Below are 19,835 nucleotides of genomic sequence, written 5' to 3' on the forward strand. Positions count from 1 at the left end.
GTTCCCAATAGCATTTCAACGTACCGTTATGAAGAGAAAAGTGCCCCAAAAGATCAGCCCTTCAATCTTTTTACTTTGAAATAGAACGGTCTCAGCCAGTCAGAGAGTAGGAATATTGTACAATCTGGACCCACAATTGTACAGTAAATTTCAATAGCTGTGCAGGACACAAATCTCTGTACTCTGATTTTTACCACTGCCTGCAGAACTCATCAACCTAGTGGCCACCACATAGGGAATCAGGGCCGGCTCCAGGCACCAGGCAACCAAGCACATGCTTGGGGTGGCACCTGGTAAGGGGCGGCCAATCTTGGGGTGGCGGGGGGCAGCGCGGCGCGGCATTCTGCGGAGGGGGGGGCGCTCCGGCGGCGCGGAGCTCGGCGGGGGGGGCTCAGAGGGCGGCGCTTTTTTTTGCTGCTTGAGGCAGCAAAAAAGTTAGAGCCGGCCCTGTAGGGAATGACCATCTCAACTTCACAGCTATATCAAAAATACTACCTATTAGCAATCTCATTCTCTTAATAGTGACTCAAGGTTGCATCCAAGTCATAACCATATCCTGGGCTAATAAACACCTCTTACTCAGTACAGGGTTGGGTTGTGAACTCATAGATAGGCTGCAGTCTCAAGGTGTCATAGTTTAAGAACTCAGTGACAAAACCATGCCCTGCCACGAGTAGTCCCTTTAAAACCTGTGGGGCTCCTCTTGGTAATAAGCACTATACTTGGTAGTAGGTGATTGCAGTATTGAGCCCTAAGAGAAAAAAAGTGAAAGCTAAAATAAGATACACTGGAGAAGTGGCAGCATCTCCATAATTAAGGCTATATTCAACGTTCCCTTAGAAACAAAGCTTCCCCTACACTTCTCCCTGGGAATATGAAAGCCCACTGAGGCAGGGTGAGCTGTCTCCCAAAATCATTTCCAGGAGCTGAGGAGTGTCCAGAAAAAGAGCTCTCCCTACATCCTTTAGCACATATTGGGAGAGTAGAGGAAATAACTCTTTCTCCATCTACATGCATCTTGGTTCAAGGCATGAAGGATGTCTCTTCACTGGAGAGTTAACTTGAGTGATGGGCTACTAGGTATGAGGATCTGGCCTGGGTGTGAGCAAAGCCCTGCCTGTGTTACTGTGTCCTCACTGATGCTGCACTCACCCATGTGTGTCACTAGGAATTCTGAGGGCATATCCCATGGTTCTTTGTGCTGCTGCAGGCTTAGCCATTCTATGGTTCTTGCTCAGTGAAATATGGGAAACTCTCTTTTCTTTCTGGGCATATGGGGGGAGGGGTAGAATTGAGGGAAGGCATTGGAGGACAAAGAGTACTTGTGTACTTCAGCCTGCATCCTCACTGTCAAGTGCATGGGTTACCAGCCAGCGTGACAGCCTCACGCAGGCTTTAGCCTTACCTATAACCCCAGCCATGCCAGCTAGCCGGGAATGAAAGCACCACCAAACTCAGCCAAGAGGGTTTTATGTGTGGATGGGACACGGTTTATGGGTAACACCTGAGTAAGAGCTTGGGTGAACTTTGCAGTGAAAACATACCCAAAGAAACCATTCTATTCCCAGTAACACCCTCATCTTATTGGGGTGCCTTCAGGGGCAGCAAGGCGAGGTTGCTCCTTATTGTATTTCTCCAGTGATTACAGTATTGCAATCCTCAGACACTTCCCCACAGGGGGCATGTGCAGGACTGCAAGGGGAAGTAGGGTGAAGCAGTATTTTCTCTCGTCATGTAGAACAGGGAAGTACATTTTCATTCTCACAGCACTGAAAGAGGGTGGTGATGGCAGTACTGCCAGGACTTCCTCACAGTGAATTCCCCCCTGCGATGCAGAGGGCCATTCTACTTAGCTTGTAAACTCTGCAGGCAGGGACTGTCTTTTTGTTACATGTTTGTACAGTGCTTAGCACAATGGAGTCCTCATCTATGGTTATGGTCTTAGAAACTATTGCAACACAAACAACAATCTGGCGCAAGGTGGTATAGTTTATGCCTCCCTGAGCCACGCTCAGTTAATCTGGCCCTAAATATATAAGACCAGGAAAGTCACTGCCCTGATTCACTATAAAAGAACAATTTGTCTTTCTTATTGGCAAAACTGAATCCTGTCGCTGCTTGCTGTTCCATTACACCCCTAGCAATACCCCACATTGATTCACACAGCTACTACTATACACCCTTCTGGGCCTCTCTGGGTTACAGTGGCTGATGCTCCAATGACCACATGAGGAAGTGTCAGAGCTCTCCTTGCTTTAGCTGTGCTCCATAGGCACATGTTAGAGAGAGTGAGATGAAACAGCAGTGAAAATGGTAATCCTCTTTATCTGATGAAAAAAACCTCACCACCCTTCATATACAGTATACAGATCAAAAGTTGTGATGTTATTATCAGAAAAGGTAAATCCCAAATGCCCTTACCCCATTTCCCCAGCAGGAGTGGGGGGGGACTGCAGGTGGAAAGGGTAGGGAGGGGCCCCACTAATCCATAATCCAACTCTGATCCTCTCCCCCAAAATGAATCTACACCTCTACCTCGATATAATGCAACCCGATATAACATGAACTCAGATATAACGCGGTAAAGCAGTGCTCTGGGAGGGCAGGGCTGTGCACTCCGGCGGATCAAAGCAAGTTCGATATAACGCGGTTTCACCTATAACGCGGTAAGATTTTTTGGCTCCTGAGGATAGCATTATATCGAGGTAGAGGTGTATGATGAATGCGCTAGTAAAAGGGAGCACATTGTTCGTTGTATCTTTTTATTCATTGAAGCTTTAGGGCCAGATTCTCTGCTGCACCCATTTTTCCAAACTGTAAATTGGCAATAGCCCCCAAGAGACCAACTACGAATAGATACACTGTAGTGGTGTTCCAGCCAGAACCCTCTAATAAATCCCCTATGCCAGGGCTGGATGACAGATGACTCTAGCTAGCTGTGGTCCTAATTTACCACTCCCACTGGCAGAAAGCCTTGCTTGAGAGATCTAGCCAGTTCCCAACCCTGCAGTTCCAGACCAGGAAAGAGAATCTGGCTTTTAGCCTTTTCTTCTGTTTCATAATTGTTCACAAACTGAGCCTGACTGCTATTAATTTCTTCTTCTCTATCCTTCTCTTCTTAGCAAGCTTTGTTTCAGCTAAGCATGTGAAAAGCATAACCCAGTGGAAGGCCCAACTTAGTGGTACTCTCATGACTGGGATAGGGAATATGCCTAAAACAATGAGGTTCATCTGTCAATTTTTTCCCTCCAGTTGTATGCGGTGGGTCTCCACTGGTTTGTTTAATGAAGGTTTCCAGCTTGGCCCCAGTGCCTCAGCATCCCATATCACATTGTGGTAAAACTGGGGCCCCAGATGGACATTACAGTTGCCTTCATAACCTTTTTTTCTTTTCTTTTCGGTGTGTGGCTTGACTGAAATAACCAAATGCTTTACACTAACACATCACACCGTAGCAGGGTGGTTTATTGATGTATTTTTTAAAAATAAACTTCCTGCTCTCTAAAAGCGCAACCCAACTCTTCATTTTATTGCTGGTCGTCATCCCCATGTATCCTTGTATCCTTGTCCCAGGACCAAGTGTCTCTTCAGTGCTTCCCTCAACTGCTATGAATGACATTCTCTAGACTATGTGGCAGGGAGATTTTGTGTTGTAGTCTTTAAAGTGGTATGTAGCTATGCATTATGATGGTAGTTATGTACAGCACTTGTATTTCTAGCAGGAGAATATCTCCTGGATGCAACTGCCCTTTTGTGTTCCATTAGAGGCAGCATGTTAAAGAACGATCCATACCGTGCTCTCACCTGAGTACATTTTATTGTTCTTTCTTATTTTCCCTTAATCTAAAACAAAAATTCAGGAAGAGATTACACGTTTGCGATGTATATGTGAAAAATATAAAATATGCCCGGCTACTCGTGATCCTCCCTCCAGACACTAAGGGCATCAACTCTTCCACACACCTGATCTTCAGCACAAGACATGCAGCTGTAAAGCGGGTCACCTCTGTATGCGAGCCATCTCTTGGCAATGTTTTCATTCTGCTGCCACCATGACATGGCTCTTACAGCACAATAAGCAAATGGCTGAAGTGAAAAAATGTAACCCTTACAAATGGCTGTGAGTGAAAGTCTACAATGAGATGTTAGCAAATAAGATGCTGTGGGCCAGATTCTGATTTCAGTTATATTGGTGTAAATCCAGAGTAATTCTGTTGAATATCCTTGTATTTCAGTGGAGTTGCTCTGGATTTACAACAGTGTAGCGAAAATCAGAATTTGGCCCAATATGCACTGTTTAGACCCCCCAAAAAAATTACCCTTGCAAGCATAAATACATTTCTGGGCACAACTATATAGTATGGATTATAATTACATATTTGTCTCAAGTTAAATTGCCTAAATCCTGATTTTAGACCTAGCCTGGCAGTTTGCCTAGACTAGTACAATAAGGGTGAAATTTTAGGCAAGAAAAATGTTACCTTAGTGATTTGTCATCCAGCTAATTTTACCAAATATGTGTGTTGATGAAAAGTAGAACCAAGTTGTTTTCAAATAGACAATAAAAATTCTGTTCCCATTAATACCAGCAGGATTAGTTTTATTGTCAGAGTTCCTGCAGGGTGGCTATGTGAATCAGAAAACCCTTGCTGAACATGATTATCTATGCACCATGGAACCCCATATATAGTATATTATGTACCCATGGAAAAAATGGAAAATGTCATATTTCGTGCATTACTCATTGTCAGCATGCCAATTCTCTGTGTTTAACCACAAAGAAAACATAAAATACACTGAAAACTTAAGTTAATTAACCTTAAGGACTGATTCTTTTCAACTCAAGAAAGATGGCGAGAATACAATGCAAAACCATCTTAGCAAAAGCTAGACTAAGGCAGCCTATTTACAGTGATCAAACAATGCCCCTGAAGGCTGTAATTAAAGAACTAGTTGCCTTTGAAACCACCTTTTTGGATTGCTACTTTGTTCAACAAAAACTACATTTATATCCTTTTATAAACTCATCTCTGGTTTGACAATCCATATTAGCCGCTGCTGTGATCACATCAAAGCAACCAAAACAACTAGTTAAATAGCTTTTTTCTCTGTCTCTCCTAAAATAGTACCCTTATGAAAAAAACCTACAATAATTTTTTATTTGATTTTCTTCTCATTATATGTACAGTAAGGTTTATTTTCCCCTCAAAAACAACAATATAAATTATAAATACAATGCCTGCATGAGATGAATCAAGTTACCCTTCACATCACGGAGGAGTGAGACAGAATGATTGAGATCAATATTTTATAATATAAGTAAGAACAATAGCCACTGAAGTTGCATTTCTGCTTTTTTCCCTCCTAACTTAGGACTCAGTTTCATAGCTGCTCTGAGAGTGAAATGTTCATTGACTCCCATGGGAACTGCGCACACATGGTGTCTCAGAATGAGGTCCATAATGAAGTCAATTAATAATAATTAGTTCTTACATCATCTTTTTCACCTATTCACTTCAAAGCACTTTATGAAGGAAGCCATTATCATTACTTCCATTTTACAAATAGAAAAACTGAAACACAAAGAGGTAACCTGACTTGCCCAAGGTCACCCAGTAGGTCTGTAACAGAGCTGGGACTAAAACCCAGGTTTCCTGATTCCCACTTCAGGGCTATATCCACTGGACCATACTGTCAAGTAGATAGCAGGTTTCTAAACATCTCTGGTTTGTTTGTTCTTTCTCCTACAAGGATCAGCACTGAGTGCGATCTGCTAGCCCGAACATCAGACATTGACTCTCTGGACCCATAGACTGGCATCCCTAGAGGGTCAAATTCAGCCTCTCTCCTCCAAACAGCATCCACTGATGAACTGAATTCCATGCAGCTGGTGGTGTGGGATCTCTTTGAAACGAGGTTTGGGGTGGGGGAGGAGAGGTGGTCTTGGCTTTTTTGCACAGATGTTAAAGATTCCCTGGCATGTTTTGTAAGAATAGGGATTTTCCCTGCTGTCCTTTCCCAAATTTCCTTTCCCCTACTATTATGTTGTGCACTAGCTATCCACCTAACCATAGGCATGGAGCACCCACAGAAAAAAAATTAGTGGATGCTTAGCACCTACCAGCAGCTAGCTCCTCCCTCTCCCCCTAGCACTCCCACCCGCCAGCGGCCCTGCCGATCAACTACTCCCCCTCCCTCCCAGTGCCTCCTGCCCGCCACAATCAGCTGTTCCACAGCATGCAGGAAGACCTGGGGGAGGAGTGCAGGCGGAAGAGGTGTGGAGGAGCCCACTTGCTCTGGCCCAGGGCCCTACCAATCCATAATCCGCCTCTGATCCTCTCTCTGGAATACCTGCTCAGCCAGAATGACAATAGACTGCCTTGTGATATGACATGGTCAGCTCAAATCACTGTTTTCATTAAAGCTGCTAAAGGCTCTATAGGAGCAAAGTGCACAAAGTATCTATATGCAGTGTCAGTAAAACAAAATCCATGCTTTATGGGGGTTGTCTGCTGATGAGGGTTAGCAAAAAGTTCTAATTTGAAATCTATTTTAAGGTTTTCATTTTGGCTTATAAACTTTTTTTCAGCAGTATGATACTTCTGTCTAAGCGAGTAGGTAAACATAGTCATACATCTCCACCACTATCTTTTCTCAGTCACATGTCCAGTATGAAATTCAGCCTCTGCACTGTCCCATTAAGCCCAGGTAAACTATCTTTGTGTGGGGAAGTATTGGTAGGAGATGGAATTCATCCCCAAGCTAGCCAGCGAGGCCTAGAATAGCCCTGCAGCTCCTCCATAGCCTCTACTCCCACTCCAGGCTGAACCGGAGCTGCAAACTCTGTGAACCCCCAATGTGAGCTAATCTTGGCTTTCTTAGCTATTTGCCCTCACCTCTCTCCTAACCTCCACGCTTGTTTTCAACTATCTAGAGCTGGCATGGAACCAGCACCACTGCATTCAGGGGGTGCTGCAGAGACCCTCAGCGCACCCACCTGTGTGGTGAATTTCACTTCCAGTGCATTACAGTCATGCTATCTGTCATGCAGCACATTTCCTCCTCCCAAAGCAATACACTATGTGCTTTGATAGGACCTTTCTAAAGCACCTTATTAATAAATGATTGCATTGAGTCAGCTAGTCTGAACAAACCTGCAACGGGAGCTCTATTAGTAAAGATGGCCTCACACATTCATGGCACCCGTCTATTAACCACCCTGGCTGAGGAGCGGCTGATTTTGCAAGCATCGAACCATTAGAAAACAAAAGAAGCAGATTTATGTTTCTACATAGAAAGTGAAATTTTAAATGCCAAGTGCTTTAAGCCATTTCTATCATAATGGAATTCTTGAAAAATTACTTATTCCTTTCCTGATGGATTGATACTTTTTGCTGTCTCTCATTTATTTGGAGGGCTTAAACTTTGCATGCAGCAGCATGCCTTTGATGCACACTGCACCCATGTTATAGGAAAGAGCAATCAAAACCACAGCTCCAAATGCAACATTTTTGACCTTTTGTTATTTTTACCTCAGAGTCAGCATTTCTGCAACAAAGTTACACAACTGCCTATCAGTAATGTCGCTTGGCCTGTGGTGAGAGCTCTGTTTGCAGAACTTTAGCCACAGCCGTTGTAACTCTTCTTGATTTTTAAAAACATCTGTATGATGAGATTGCTTCTCTCCCCAGTTCTGAGAAAGGAGGAGACCCCCTCCAGGACAGACTGTGCAGAAGGGCAGTCCATTCACCCATGACAATATTCCTATTCCCTTCCTCTGGACCATATGGGCAGCATGGTGTAGGGGGAGGGCTGAGTGGGCTAAGGGAGAATCCACAGAAGTGACTTGGTGAATCAAGGCCTAACTTTAAGCATGAGGGTAGTCCTATTAAAAATTAATGGAACTACCCATGTGCTTTATAGAGCCATAGAGTTTAAGGCCAGAAGGGACCACTAGATCATATAGTCTGACTTCCTGCATGTCACAGGCCACCAACACCATCCAGCACCCGCATGCTAAATTCAGCAACCAAAATGAAATCAAAGTATTACGGCCCACCGGAGAATAGACTATTAAGTGTCACAGGCAGAGAACAGGGGGGGACAGAGGCACACCCATGCTCAAGGCCCCCACTATGGCAGGCAAATGATTAAATGAGATGTACACAGATAATCCTGGCAAGTGATCCTCACCCACAGAAGGCAAAAAACCCCAACATCACTGTCAATCGGACATGGGAGGAAATTCCTTCCTGCCCCCACATATGGTAATCAGTGGGCGTATGAGCAAGAACCAGCCAGCCAAATACCTGAGAGGGAGAATGCTCTGTGCCACCTTAGAGCCTTGGCCCACCCCACCCAATGGTCCATCTTCAGCTGTGACCATTCCTGATGCTTCAGAGGAAGGAGGTTAAAAATCCTCCCAGTATACATTTGGGTCGGGGTGGAAACCCTTCTAATTTCCGTCCCCATTGGTTCTTGTGCTAACATTGTCCTTTAGCTTAAATAACTCTGCACCCTCCTTCTCCTAGTGGGGTATTTTCTTCCCCAATATATTTATAGAGTGTAGTCATATCCTCTCTGAGCTTTCTCTTTGCTAAGCTAAATAAGGCAAGCTCTTCCAGTCTCCTCTCATAAAATAGGCCCTCCATTCCCCTGATCATCCTAGTAGCTGTTCTCTGCACCTGTTTCCAGTTTAAATTAATCTTTCTTGAATATGGGTGACCAGAATTGTACACCGTGTTCCCAGTGAGGTCCTACCAGTGCCTTGTATAATGGCATTAGCACTTCTCTATCTCTATTGGAAATGCCTCACCTGGTAAATCCTAGGATTGCATTTGCCTTCTTCATGGCTGCATCACATTGGTACCTCATCATCATTCTGTGATTGACCCATATTGCCAGTTCTCTCTCCTTCTCTGTCGAGTCTAACTTCTGAGACCTCAGCTTGTAGCCAAAAATTTTTATTAGTAGAGCCTAAGTGCATGACCTGGACCTGGCACATTGTACTATTGAATTTGATCCCATTTCTGTCACTCCAGTCTTCAAGGTCATCAATATCTTCCTCTATAATATTCCAATCATCCTCTGTACTGACAACTTTGTATCAGCAGCAAATTTCATTAGCACCCTCCTACTTTTTGTGCTAAGATCATTGATAAAGCGGCTGGATACTGCAAAGCACTTTAGCACATGCTTAATTATAAGCATCAATGCAACTACTCAGAGGTTAATGGAGCTGCTTAAAGTGAAGCATATTTTTCTCTGTTGGATCAGGCCGGAGAGTTCAGTGCCTTGCAGGATCAAGCCCATAGTTAGGCACGGACCTTGCTGAATTGGGGCCATAGTCTCCTCTCTGGCACAATAAAGATCACCAGAAAAAAGGTAACAAAGCCTGACCTTTATTATCCTTTCCACAGAGTCTCACCCACCCATCCTATGAGTTCCAGGGGCAGCCACAGCCAGGGGGGTTTCCATTAGCATCACACCGACTGGGACAAAGAGCTGGGGATAGTGGAGACCAGGGCAGCTTCAGAAATTCAGGGCCTTGGTATGGATGACCCTAGCGATTGGCAGAGTACCTGATTGATCCCTGTGGCCTATTTCATGAATGAAGAGGTCAACCCCCAACCCAACCCACAGAATGATGCAGAGAGGATCTCCCTGTGGAGGTCCTTCAAGAGATTTTCTGCCCCCAGGATCCCCTCATGTGGGTTCTCCTGCAAGAGGGGATGGTTCTAGCCCCTAAAGTTTAAATTGTATTGTTCCTCACAACTTTTTGAAGGGAGCTGCCTAGGGTTAAATCTTATTCACCTTATTTGGATGAGCCTCCCGTTGAAGACAATGATATGAGCAAGGTGGGCAAGATTTGACCCACAAATATGAGCTGTTACTATCATTCAGTACTAACTTGCAGAATCTTATTGCATAAAACAAAATTTGCTTTAAAATCTGCCTGAACACTGGAGAGAAGAGTTTATAGTGTTAGGCAGAGAAAATTTACAAGCAGCCTCTGAATACAGATCACACCAGAAAATCCACACAGCTAAGTGAATAGTTATTCTCCACTGTTCCTCTGGAACCTTTTTCCTCCCACAGGCTGAATCAAGAGGAGTTGAGAGTGCTCGGAGCCTTGCAGGAGTGGACTCTCAAAGGAGAAAGTCTCAGGTTCCATTGACAAATTTGGCATTTATCTACATACTCAAATGAGACAAATTTGCCAGGGCAAACATTGTACAGAAAATGTCAGCAATTTCTTCCGTTATGTTGAAAACTTGCAAGGATTTTTTTTTTTGGCATAGACATAACTGAGCATTCAACTCAATAGATGCTCAAGCCATTGTTAAAAAATGCATACTCCACCACTTTAAATCATACAACCTTAATTATTTTCATCACTGTTTTTCTGGCTTTGTTTAAATTAGAGTTATATTTAAAAAACAAAAATATTTCTTTAATAGCCATGAATAGACATCCTATTTATTTTATTCACACATTTTATTGATGACATATATGGCCAAACCCTACTCATATGCATTGATTCATCTGGCTTTTAAAGCAAGTAGGATTGGTCCACTCCATGTTGCCTTAAAGGATTACTATCAACATGAAAAATAACATTTCCATCTGCTCATTTTCTACCTACTTTTGCTACAAGTAACTCCTGCTAGATTACAGAGGCAAATAAGACTTTCATAGAATCACAGAATCATAGAATATCAGAGTTGGAAGGGACCTCAAGAGGTCATCTAGTCCAACCCCCTGCTCAAAGCAGGACCAATTCCCAGCTAAATCATCCCAGCCAGGGCTTTGTCAAGCCGGGCCTTAAAAACCTCCAAGGAAGGAGACTCCACCACTTCCCTAGGTAACGCATTCCAGTGTTTCACCACCCTCCTAGTGAAATAGTTTTTCCTGATATCCAACCTGGACCTCCCCCACTGCAACTTGAGACCATTGCTCCTTGTTCTGTCATCTGCCACCACTGAGAACAGCCGAGCTCCATCCTCTTTGGAACCCCCCTTCAGGTAGTTGAAGGCTGCTATCAAATCCCCCCTCATTCTTCTCTTCTGGAGACTAAACAATCCCAGTTCCCTCAGCCTCTCCTCATAAGTCATGTGCTCCAGACCCCTAATCATTTTGGTTGCCCTCCGCTGGACTCTTTCCAATTTTTCCACATCCTTCTTGTAGTGTGGGGCCCAAAACTGGACACAGTATTCCAGATGAGGCCTCACCAATGTCGAATAAAGAGGAACGATCACGTTCCTCGATCTGCTGGCAATGCCCCTACTTATACAGCCCAAAATGCCGTTAGCCTTCTTGGCAACAAGAGCACACTGTTGACTCATATCCAGCTTCTCGTCCACTGTGACCCCTAGGTCCTTTTCTGCAGAACTGCTACCTAGCCATTTGGTCCCTAGTCTGTAGCAGTGCATGGGATTCTTCCGTCCTAAGTGCAGGACTCTGCACTTGTCCTTGTTGAACCTCATCAGGTTTTTTTTGGCCCAATCCTCTAATTTGTCCCTACCCTCTAGTGTATCTACCATGCCTCCTAGTTTAGTGTCATCTGCAAACTTGCTGAGAGTGCAGTCCACACCATCCTCCAGATCATTAATAAAGATATTAAACAAAACCGGCCCCAGGACCGACCCTTGGGGCACTCCGCTTGAAACTGGCTGCCAACTAGACATGGAGCCATTGATCACTACCCGTTGAGCCCGACGATCTAGCCAGCTTTCTATCCACCTTACAGTCCATTCATCCAGCCCATACTTCAACTTGGCGGCAAGAATACTGTGGGAGACCGTATCAAAAGCTTTGCTAAAGTCAAGGAATAACACATCCACTGCTTTCCCCTCATCCACAGAGCCAATTATCTCATCATAGAAGGCAATTAGGTTAGTCAGGCACGACTTCCCCTTCGTGAATCCATGCTGACTGTTCCTGATCACTTTCCTCTCCTCTAAATGTTTCATAATTGATTCCTTGAGGACCTGCTCCATGATTTTTCCAGGGACTGAGGTGAGGCTGACTGGCCTGTAGTTACCCGGATCCGCCTTCTTCCCTTTTTTAAAGATGGGCACTACATTAGCTTTTTTCCAGTCATCTGGGACCTCCCCCGATCGCCATGAGTTTTCAAAAATAATGGCTAATGGCTCTGCAATCTCACCCGCCAACTCCTTTAGCACCCTCGGATGCAGCGCATCCGGCCCCATGGACTTGTGCACGTCCAGTTTTTCTAAATAGTCCCGAACCACTTCTTTCTCCACAGAGGATTGGTCACCTTCTCCCCATGCTGTACTGCCCAGTGCAGCAATCTGGGAGCTGACCTTGTGCGTGAAGACAGAGGCAAAAAAATCATTGAGTACATTAGCTTTTTCCACATCCTCGGTCACTAGGTTGCCTCCCTCATTCAGTAAGGGGCCCACACTTTCCTTGATTTTCTTCTTGTTGCTAACATACCTGAAGAAACCCTTCTTGTTACTCTTAACATCTCTTGCTAACTGCAACTCCAAGTGTGATTTGGCCTTCCTGATTTCACTCCTGCACGCCTGAGCAATATTTTTATACTTTAAATAAAAGTTCTCCGCTGTTTGAGTCAGTTTGCTTATTTGTTGTTTTTGAATTTGACAGAACATTATGCAATCAGTTTCCCGGTTTTGTTGAGGGTCAGTTGCATCACGCTCATGCAGGGCTCTGGGAAGAGCTCATGAGCACCACAGGCTCTGGAAGAGGGTGTTTACCAGGAACAGCAGCAGCAAAACTGAAAGTGAAAATGTACAGGCAGCCAATAGGCATGTAGCTACAGAGATGAAGGGGAGGCAGCAGGAGTGATGAGCCCATGCCTGTTTGGGGGCATTGCTCTATGGATCACCTGAAAGATCTTTAAAATGAAGCTACTCACAGGCTTAAAAAATTAGGCTGCTATTTAAGTGCCTTGCTTTGTACTGGGGTCCTAGATATAGCTAAGAGGGTATGGAGTAACCTTCTGGATCACCGCTAAAAAAGAGCCTGAACCTGAAAGCGCTGAGCAGTCTCATAACCACATAGCACCTTGCTCAAAGAGCATTAGTTCTGTATGTGTGCACGCACGGGGGGGAGAAGGGGGGAGGGGGTATCTGTGTGGGGGACTCCCACAAGACACTTCATTTCCCAACAACTTCCAAGAGTGGAGGGAACCTACACTTGCAGTTCCAAGCTGTAGGGAACTGTGGAACTTGTAGTGTTACATTTGTGGTGTGCTTCCTCCATTCTGTTCCAACCAAGCCTGTGGGAATGAGACCTCCAGCCCTCAGGATTCCTCTTCCCACTGCAAATATGTAGGGCAAAGCTGTATAAAGTATGCCTGATAGGTTTCCAGGGGGCAACCATAATCAGGAGAGCCCCTGGCACCATGATCATGCAGTAGACCTGTTGTTCCTGGGACCAGTCACAATGAGAAGTCAAGTAGTGTCCATGAAGTGGTCCCTTTCCTCTGGCAAATCCTGAGATCGCAGTTTTGAGAAGTCCAAACCCCATGTCATTGACATGTGTATGGAGGAAGAAGGGGGCAAATCCAGCCCAAAGCCAAATGGAAGAATTAGAAGGAAACTTGCAAAATTCCCACCCCCACTTAGAGCAAGATGAAGGCCAATATACTGTTGAAGAATCATTGTGTGTGAAGGGTGCACTGGGGAGCACGTTTTGGGCCCATGTATCACAAATAGGAAGGAGCCATCCTGGACAACTCTATATTTTTCAAGATAAAAGTCTGACACATTTTACTGCCCTGACATTGGTTAAATTAAGCCCACAGAAAATTAAATTCAATTATCCATAAAATAATTATACTAGTATTAAAACATACATAATTTTTTCAACATAAAAGTGAAAGCTCCAACTTGCCATCCTATCAGTAAAATCAATGGCCATATCATAGCTCACAGAACATCAATATTTACTGAAATATTCAAAGACAGACATGCAATAAATCAAATCAGTTTCCAATGGCCTTTCAGTAGTTCAATCGTTTTAATAACATATTAAAATGAACTATTAAACAGCCGTGTATTTCAGACTGTCCTGTAGTTCCTTTCTAATCCATGCTGATTACCAAGATATTTGTGTCTAAATAGTCTCTAGCTTGCTAGTATAATTGGCTTACTCCTTCCTTCCCATTTTCTTCAGTGGTTCAACTATCCAGTGTTTGTAGCACTGAAAGTTAAGACTAGGACAGTGAATTTATGATAGTACAAACACTGAACTGAAGTATGCTGTGTGATACAGGTACTGTCTCCGTTTTCCCAGCTCCAAACTGGAGATAAAGATACTTTTCCCTCATTTGTAAAATACTTGATTTTGATGGATGAAAATCAACTTGTAACATCAAAGGATTGTTATTAAGTATGACTGTGGTGATTCTAAAGCTGTTTGTGGCAAGGGCTGTTTTCATGTTCAGTTTTGTATAGGGCTGATCATACTGTCAATGCTCAGCCCTGTACAAAAATCCATCTGGCAAGATTGTGTCTAAAACCTAAGGACCAGATTGTGCTCAGCATTATGTGGGAATGCAAAGCAGAGGCCTCTGGGAGCCTTCCCTCTTCCCTTGTGCTTCTGGCCAGAGACAAATGCATTCCCAGTCCTTGCCCTGCTCTCTATCTCTGCAACAGCCAGTAAAACAGGCTTCCCCCGTGCAAGCAGCACATGCTTCATCCTCTCAGAGGATGGAGTAAGGGTTATGCTGTCTCTGCACTGCCAGGGGCATTGAGTCTGCCTCAAGGACACTGGGGTTGATTCACATTGTGCAGTGCTTTCATGCTGGGTGCAGTGTGTGGAAAGGGCCACCTCCAGAGTGAGTGAGCGGAGAATTCTGATTCAGCAGCACTTCGTATCCACTGCTCCAAAAGGCACAAAGGCAGTGGAGAAACAAGCCCTGTTGTCTCCAAATTACCCCCTCCACAATGCAGCCGGAGGCTTCGTGGCCACAATCTGGCCCTTCCTTTGCTACAGCTTTGAGCACATCCCTCAGGACTGGATTTAAACGATTCTTATTCACTTCTTATCTCATTCTACATAGCTGTTCAAAATGGCATCAGAAAATCCTACATTCTTTTTGGACAATATACCTGGTGCTGCTGTGAGACAAACCCAACTGCTGGAAATATTTTTCCTCTCTGCTGTAAACTCTCTTTCATAGGTTTCTTTTTTCCTCAGTTGATGAATTTCAAATAATCCCCATGATTTCTTGTCATGTTCTTTGAGGCCAGGTCTACGCTACAAACTTACATCGATATAACTACGTTGCTCAAGAGTGTGAAAAACCCACACCCTAGATCAACATAGTTATACCAACCTAATCCCTGGTGTAGCTTCTCCCATTGACATAGCTACTGCCTCTCGCAGAGGTGGATTAACGACGAGGACAGAAGCTCTCCCGTCAGCGTAGCAGCGTCTTCACTGAAGCACTACAGCAGCACAGCTGCAGCACAGTACATGTAGATAAGCCCTAAGTGAATCCTCTCCTTTACTGACCATCAGTTTTTTCTATGTATAGTACGAATAACATATTAAGAATCCCTCAAAACCACAATACAGTAAATGAAAGGCCGCAGAAAAGCTAAGCTGAACAGGACTCAGCTGCCTGTTGCCCCGTCACAACAGGATCATAGCTACTAAATTCTGTACGTACACACTAATTTGTTTTTCGTGACATTAGTAATAAATCCATAATCTACCACTGTAGCCATGCTGCTACATGCCATGTGATCACTAGTGTAATTGGATGCAGTAAGAGAGATCATGGAAACTTCTGGGGGAAAAATCCAGTGAGAAACCAAAGAACTGTTGTCTATTTGGAAATTCACATTGTATACTGTGGTCTACACTCATGCTTACTAATATGACAATCGGTACATATCACACTCTCTTTAAGGCTGCGATCTCATTTTAGAGAATGCAGCATAAGGCATGATACACATGCTGGGCCGTGGGCTCTCTTCCACTATGCAGTATGGAGGGGAGTATTTGAAAGTAAAAAGGGGCAGACGAGACCTCCAGGAACAGAAAAAAAGGCAGTGAGCTAATTAATCCTGCACTTGCAGGGAACTAGATTAGATGACCAAGGAGGGTCTTTTCCATCTTTTGATTCAGTGAATTCAAACCTTAAAGGTGCAGAGCACCCTGAACTTCCATTATAGTCAAAGGAGTTGAGGAAGGTGAGCACTTTACAGAATCAGGTCCAATTATTATAATATGGGTGCCTATTTTCCTCCAAGCCTGTGGTGTCATCCCTGCCTGAGCACCAGAGTTTGGGGGCTCCCAGGAATTACAGGAGATGGGTCTGGTTGTGGGAAGGAGGAGTCAAGGAGCATCTGCTTATTACACCATGATCTCTTCCAAAAGAAGGAGATATCTGCATGTAAGCGAGTGCTGCCAATCCCAGCATTTCCTTATACTCTGCGCCTGCACTGCTGTTGGAGAGGAGAGTTCTGGGTAATATGAGAGCACAGTTCATGAGCACAGAAAGAGAGCAGCACTGTAAGTCTAGTCTTGTGTGCAGAGATCTCTGGATCTGTATGGAAGCAGCTTCCACTCTCTGCAGCTCCCCAGTGTCTGTGGTGATTTCAGGCTGTAATACTTTCCTCCCAGAGGGACTAAGAGGTTAGAAAGTCCATAAGGTAAAACCTCGTGGAATGGCCCTCGGCCCACATCATGTGGGTTTCCCCAGGGCAGGCCCAGTCAGGAACCATGCTAATTTTCCAGTGAATTACATAGATGCCGCCGCTACTCACTTTTCTCCACTTAAGTAGGGTGACCAGATGTCCCGATTTTATAGAGACAGTCCCTTGTGGAGATGGGTTTTTTAGAGCACTGGGAGAGCTCGCTCCCAGCGCTGTGCTGCAACTACACAAAAGTCACATTAAAGCGTTGCCACGGCAGCACTTTAACATTGCCAGTGTAGACAAGCCCCAAGAGAGTCCCATGCACTCGACGAAAGCAGAATATGCAGTAAAGACTTTTGTCTTCCAGCGAAAGCCCTTTGGAGCTAGTTCAATCCTTTCATCAGGATTTTGTGGAGTAACAAGCCCCAAGAGCAGGAATGCCATGCGTCTGACGAAGTGGGTATTCATTCAGGAAAGCTTATGCTCCAATACGTCTGTTAGTCTATAAGGTGCCACAGGACTCTTTGTCGCTTTTTACAGATCCAGACTTACATGGTTACCCCTCTGATACATGAATGTCTAGTACAAATTCTTGGGGAAAACCCAGCAAAAAATCGCCACTGTGTCTTCAATGTCAGAATCACAACAATCCATTCATATCATAGCCCATCTAAAGGATCTAAGGTCCAGAACAATGTTTGTGTAGAAAGACTTTTCTCCTTCTTGCCTCAAGGCTACCAACCACACTCCTGCCTCAGTGCTCTGATGCATAAAAAGGGGTATTATTATTTGCCTACCTCACAAGAGAGATGTGAGTCTTAATCAATTAACTTTTGTGAAGTGACTTGAGATCCTTTGGTTGCAGGCTTTATATTAGCGCTAAGCACTCATAGAAATGTAGGACTGGAAGCGATCCCAAGAAGGCATCTGGTTCAATCCCCTGCACTGAGGCAGGATTAAGTATACCCTGGCACTTATGGCACTCTTAGTAACAGCCCAGGAGTGGAGGAGGGTTAAGTGCCCTGTTCCAAATCTCATCTCATCTCTATGCGTACAAGTAACTGAATGTACCCCTAACCAAGCCAGCCTCCCAAAATCATCTACAACTTCACTTCTCTTTTCACAGGGGAGCCTCCTTTCCCAGAAAGGTCGAAGCAGCTATCATCCTTCCCCATCCTCCCTCCATTCCCCAGCATCTCCTCTCTCTAGAGTGAGGGAACAGCACAGAGTCCATGAACCCCACCATGAAAAGTCTGCAACTTACCTTGGAAGTAGATGCCTGACTGGATTTGGAGGACCCTGGGGAGGGTTCTCGGATCTAGGGAATGGATGAATTTTGTCAGGTTTGATGCCATGGTCCTTGTCAAGGCAGCACATGCATTTGGTGTCTAAAGGCCAGCACCTCCTGGGTCATCTCCCATGGTACTCACAGGAACAGAGTCTGGGACATCTCTCAGAAACTTTCTGTTGCTGGAGGGGGCGTGGGGAGGAGAGGTGAGGGAGGCGCTTCTCTTCTTTACTATCATCGCCACTTCCTCCCACTTTGGCAGCTCGAGGGGTGGGGGGCAGGGAAGACTAGGGTGAGCAATACCACAAGAATGGGTATCAACTGACACTGCTAAGTTTATACTGCCTGGTGCTTGGGCATGTGACAATTTAGGCTAAATGAAGTGCTGCTTATGTTGGTTGCAGCTGGTACCAAATTTAATAGAAATGATGAGATCTTTCTGCAAAACTCAACCTAAAACAGGGAGTTATTTGGTTTGGTACCTTGCGGCACTAACTAGTCATCTATCCACATGGAAAGAATTTTGTTTAATGTTAAACATATCTGATGCTGGAAAAACAAATCACATTTATTTTTGGAGCACAAAATATAGTTTTACATTTGCTCTTTTCAGAAACCACAAACTCTCTCTGGAGATATAAAATGAAACTGTTTTGTTTTTTTGCTTTTGCTGCCTTTAGAGAGTTCCTGTGGTGTAGTGAGGAAGGTGCAGACAAAAATATGGGCCTTTTTGGATCTGTGCATGACAATTGAATTTAGTTACGCAGAATAGCCCAGATTTTCAAAAGCAACTAGAGACTTTGGGGCTCTCACTTGAGATACCTTTAAAAGGTCCGGATTTCAGAGGGTAGGTGCCTAGCACTTTCTGAAAAATCAGACTGTTTTAAGGTGTCTCAAATTGGGCACCCAAAATCACTAGTCACTTTTGAAAATCTTGGCCATTGTTCGTATATATGGGTTTGGCTCTGCTATTCGTAACAACAGTGAGTAGTGCCATTGATTTCAACAGCACTGCTCATAGGGTAAGGCATAAAGTCCATAAAATCATAGAGTCAATGGTAGGATTAGGGCTCTTCCTTGCTACACTGTTTCACACTCTGCAGTGACAACAGGTTCTTCCCTAAGTATCTATATAGGTAAGGATAAAGCAGCAAGGTAGCTGTATAATCAGATGGGCGGGGGAGGGAATTGCCACCTACTTTAATTGTGACAGACTGACAATATCCTGAGTGAACTTTATGGGATTAAGATAAACTTTATTAAATTAAATTAAACCCTATTGAATTAGGATTAACACTTTTGGCGTACACTTATTAAAAATGCATTGTGTGTTGTGGACCTGCAGGTACCTTCCCTGGTTGGGAGGAGGATGCTAATAAACATCCTCCATTATCAGCCTTAGAAGCCCCCCCCGGAGCGATATGCATATACTAGTTCAAACTGGATACTCCAGAGACCCAGAAACAAAGAAAAGACTTTTGGATAAAAAGCCTGAGTTTAGGCTGACTCAGGGCCTTCTTCCTGATCCAGCAAATTGACAGGACCCTGGTCCATGGAGGGCCCCAGTCCATAGGGTAGGGTTGGAAGGACAGGGTCTACTGAGGCCCCACAAGACTGAGGACTTGTTCTGAGCTGAAGTTCTGATGAACTTGTAAGCACCATCCAGCCTTAGTGAGGAGTGTTGAAAGCCTGCTCTTGCCAGAGCCCAGATGAGAGTCTGGCAAGTTTATTAGCTGTGTGTAGGTTCTTTAATTGGTTTTCAGTTGTTTTATCTAATGCTTTTTACCTTGTATCTAATCACTCCGTTATCACTCTTTGAGGAGAAAGCAAGCAGGTGTGCTTAGGCAGACTGTCTTTGCTGGGAAATACACAGTGAAAGCAGGGAACTGTACAGTTTGGACGTAGCCCCG

The 19,835-nt window shown here is 44.4% G+C and overlaps 1 protein-coding gene across 1 annotated transcript in view; it reads right to left on the bottom strand.

Moving 5' to 3' along the window:
• The window catches only part of THEMIS (thymocyte selection associated), a 110,258-nt gene extending 92,133 nt beyond the window's left edge, over positions 1–18,125 (bottom strand). The window contains exon 1 of the mRNA XM_005280220.4: positions 17,902–18,125. Within this exon, the coding sequence (XP_005280277.1) occupies positions 17,902–17,992 (91 nt within the window). The 5' untranslated portion in view covers positions 17,993–18,125. The remainder of the gene's footprint in view (positions 1–17,901) is intronic.
• Between the last annotated feature and the right edge of the window lie 1,710 nt (positions 18,126–19,835).

This window comes from Chrysemys picta, chromosome 3 (assembly GCF_011386835.1).
Source record: "Chrysemys picta bellii isolate R12L10 chromosome 3, ASM1138683v2, whole genome shotgun sequence".
Classification (NCBI taxonomy): Eukaryota; Metazoa; Chordata; order Testudines; family Emydidae; genus Chrysemys; species Chrysemys picta.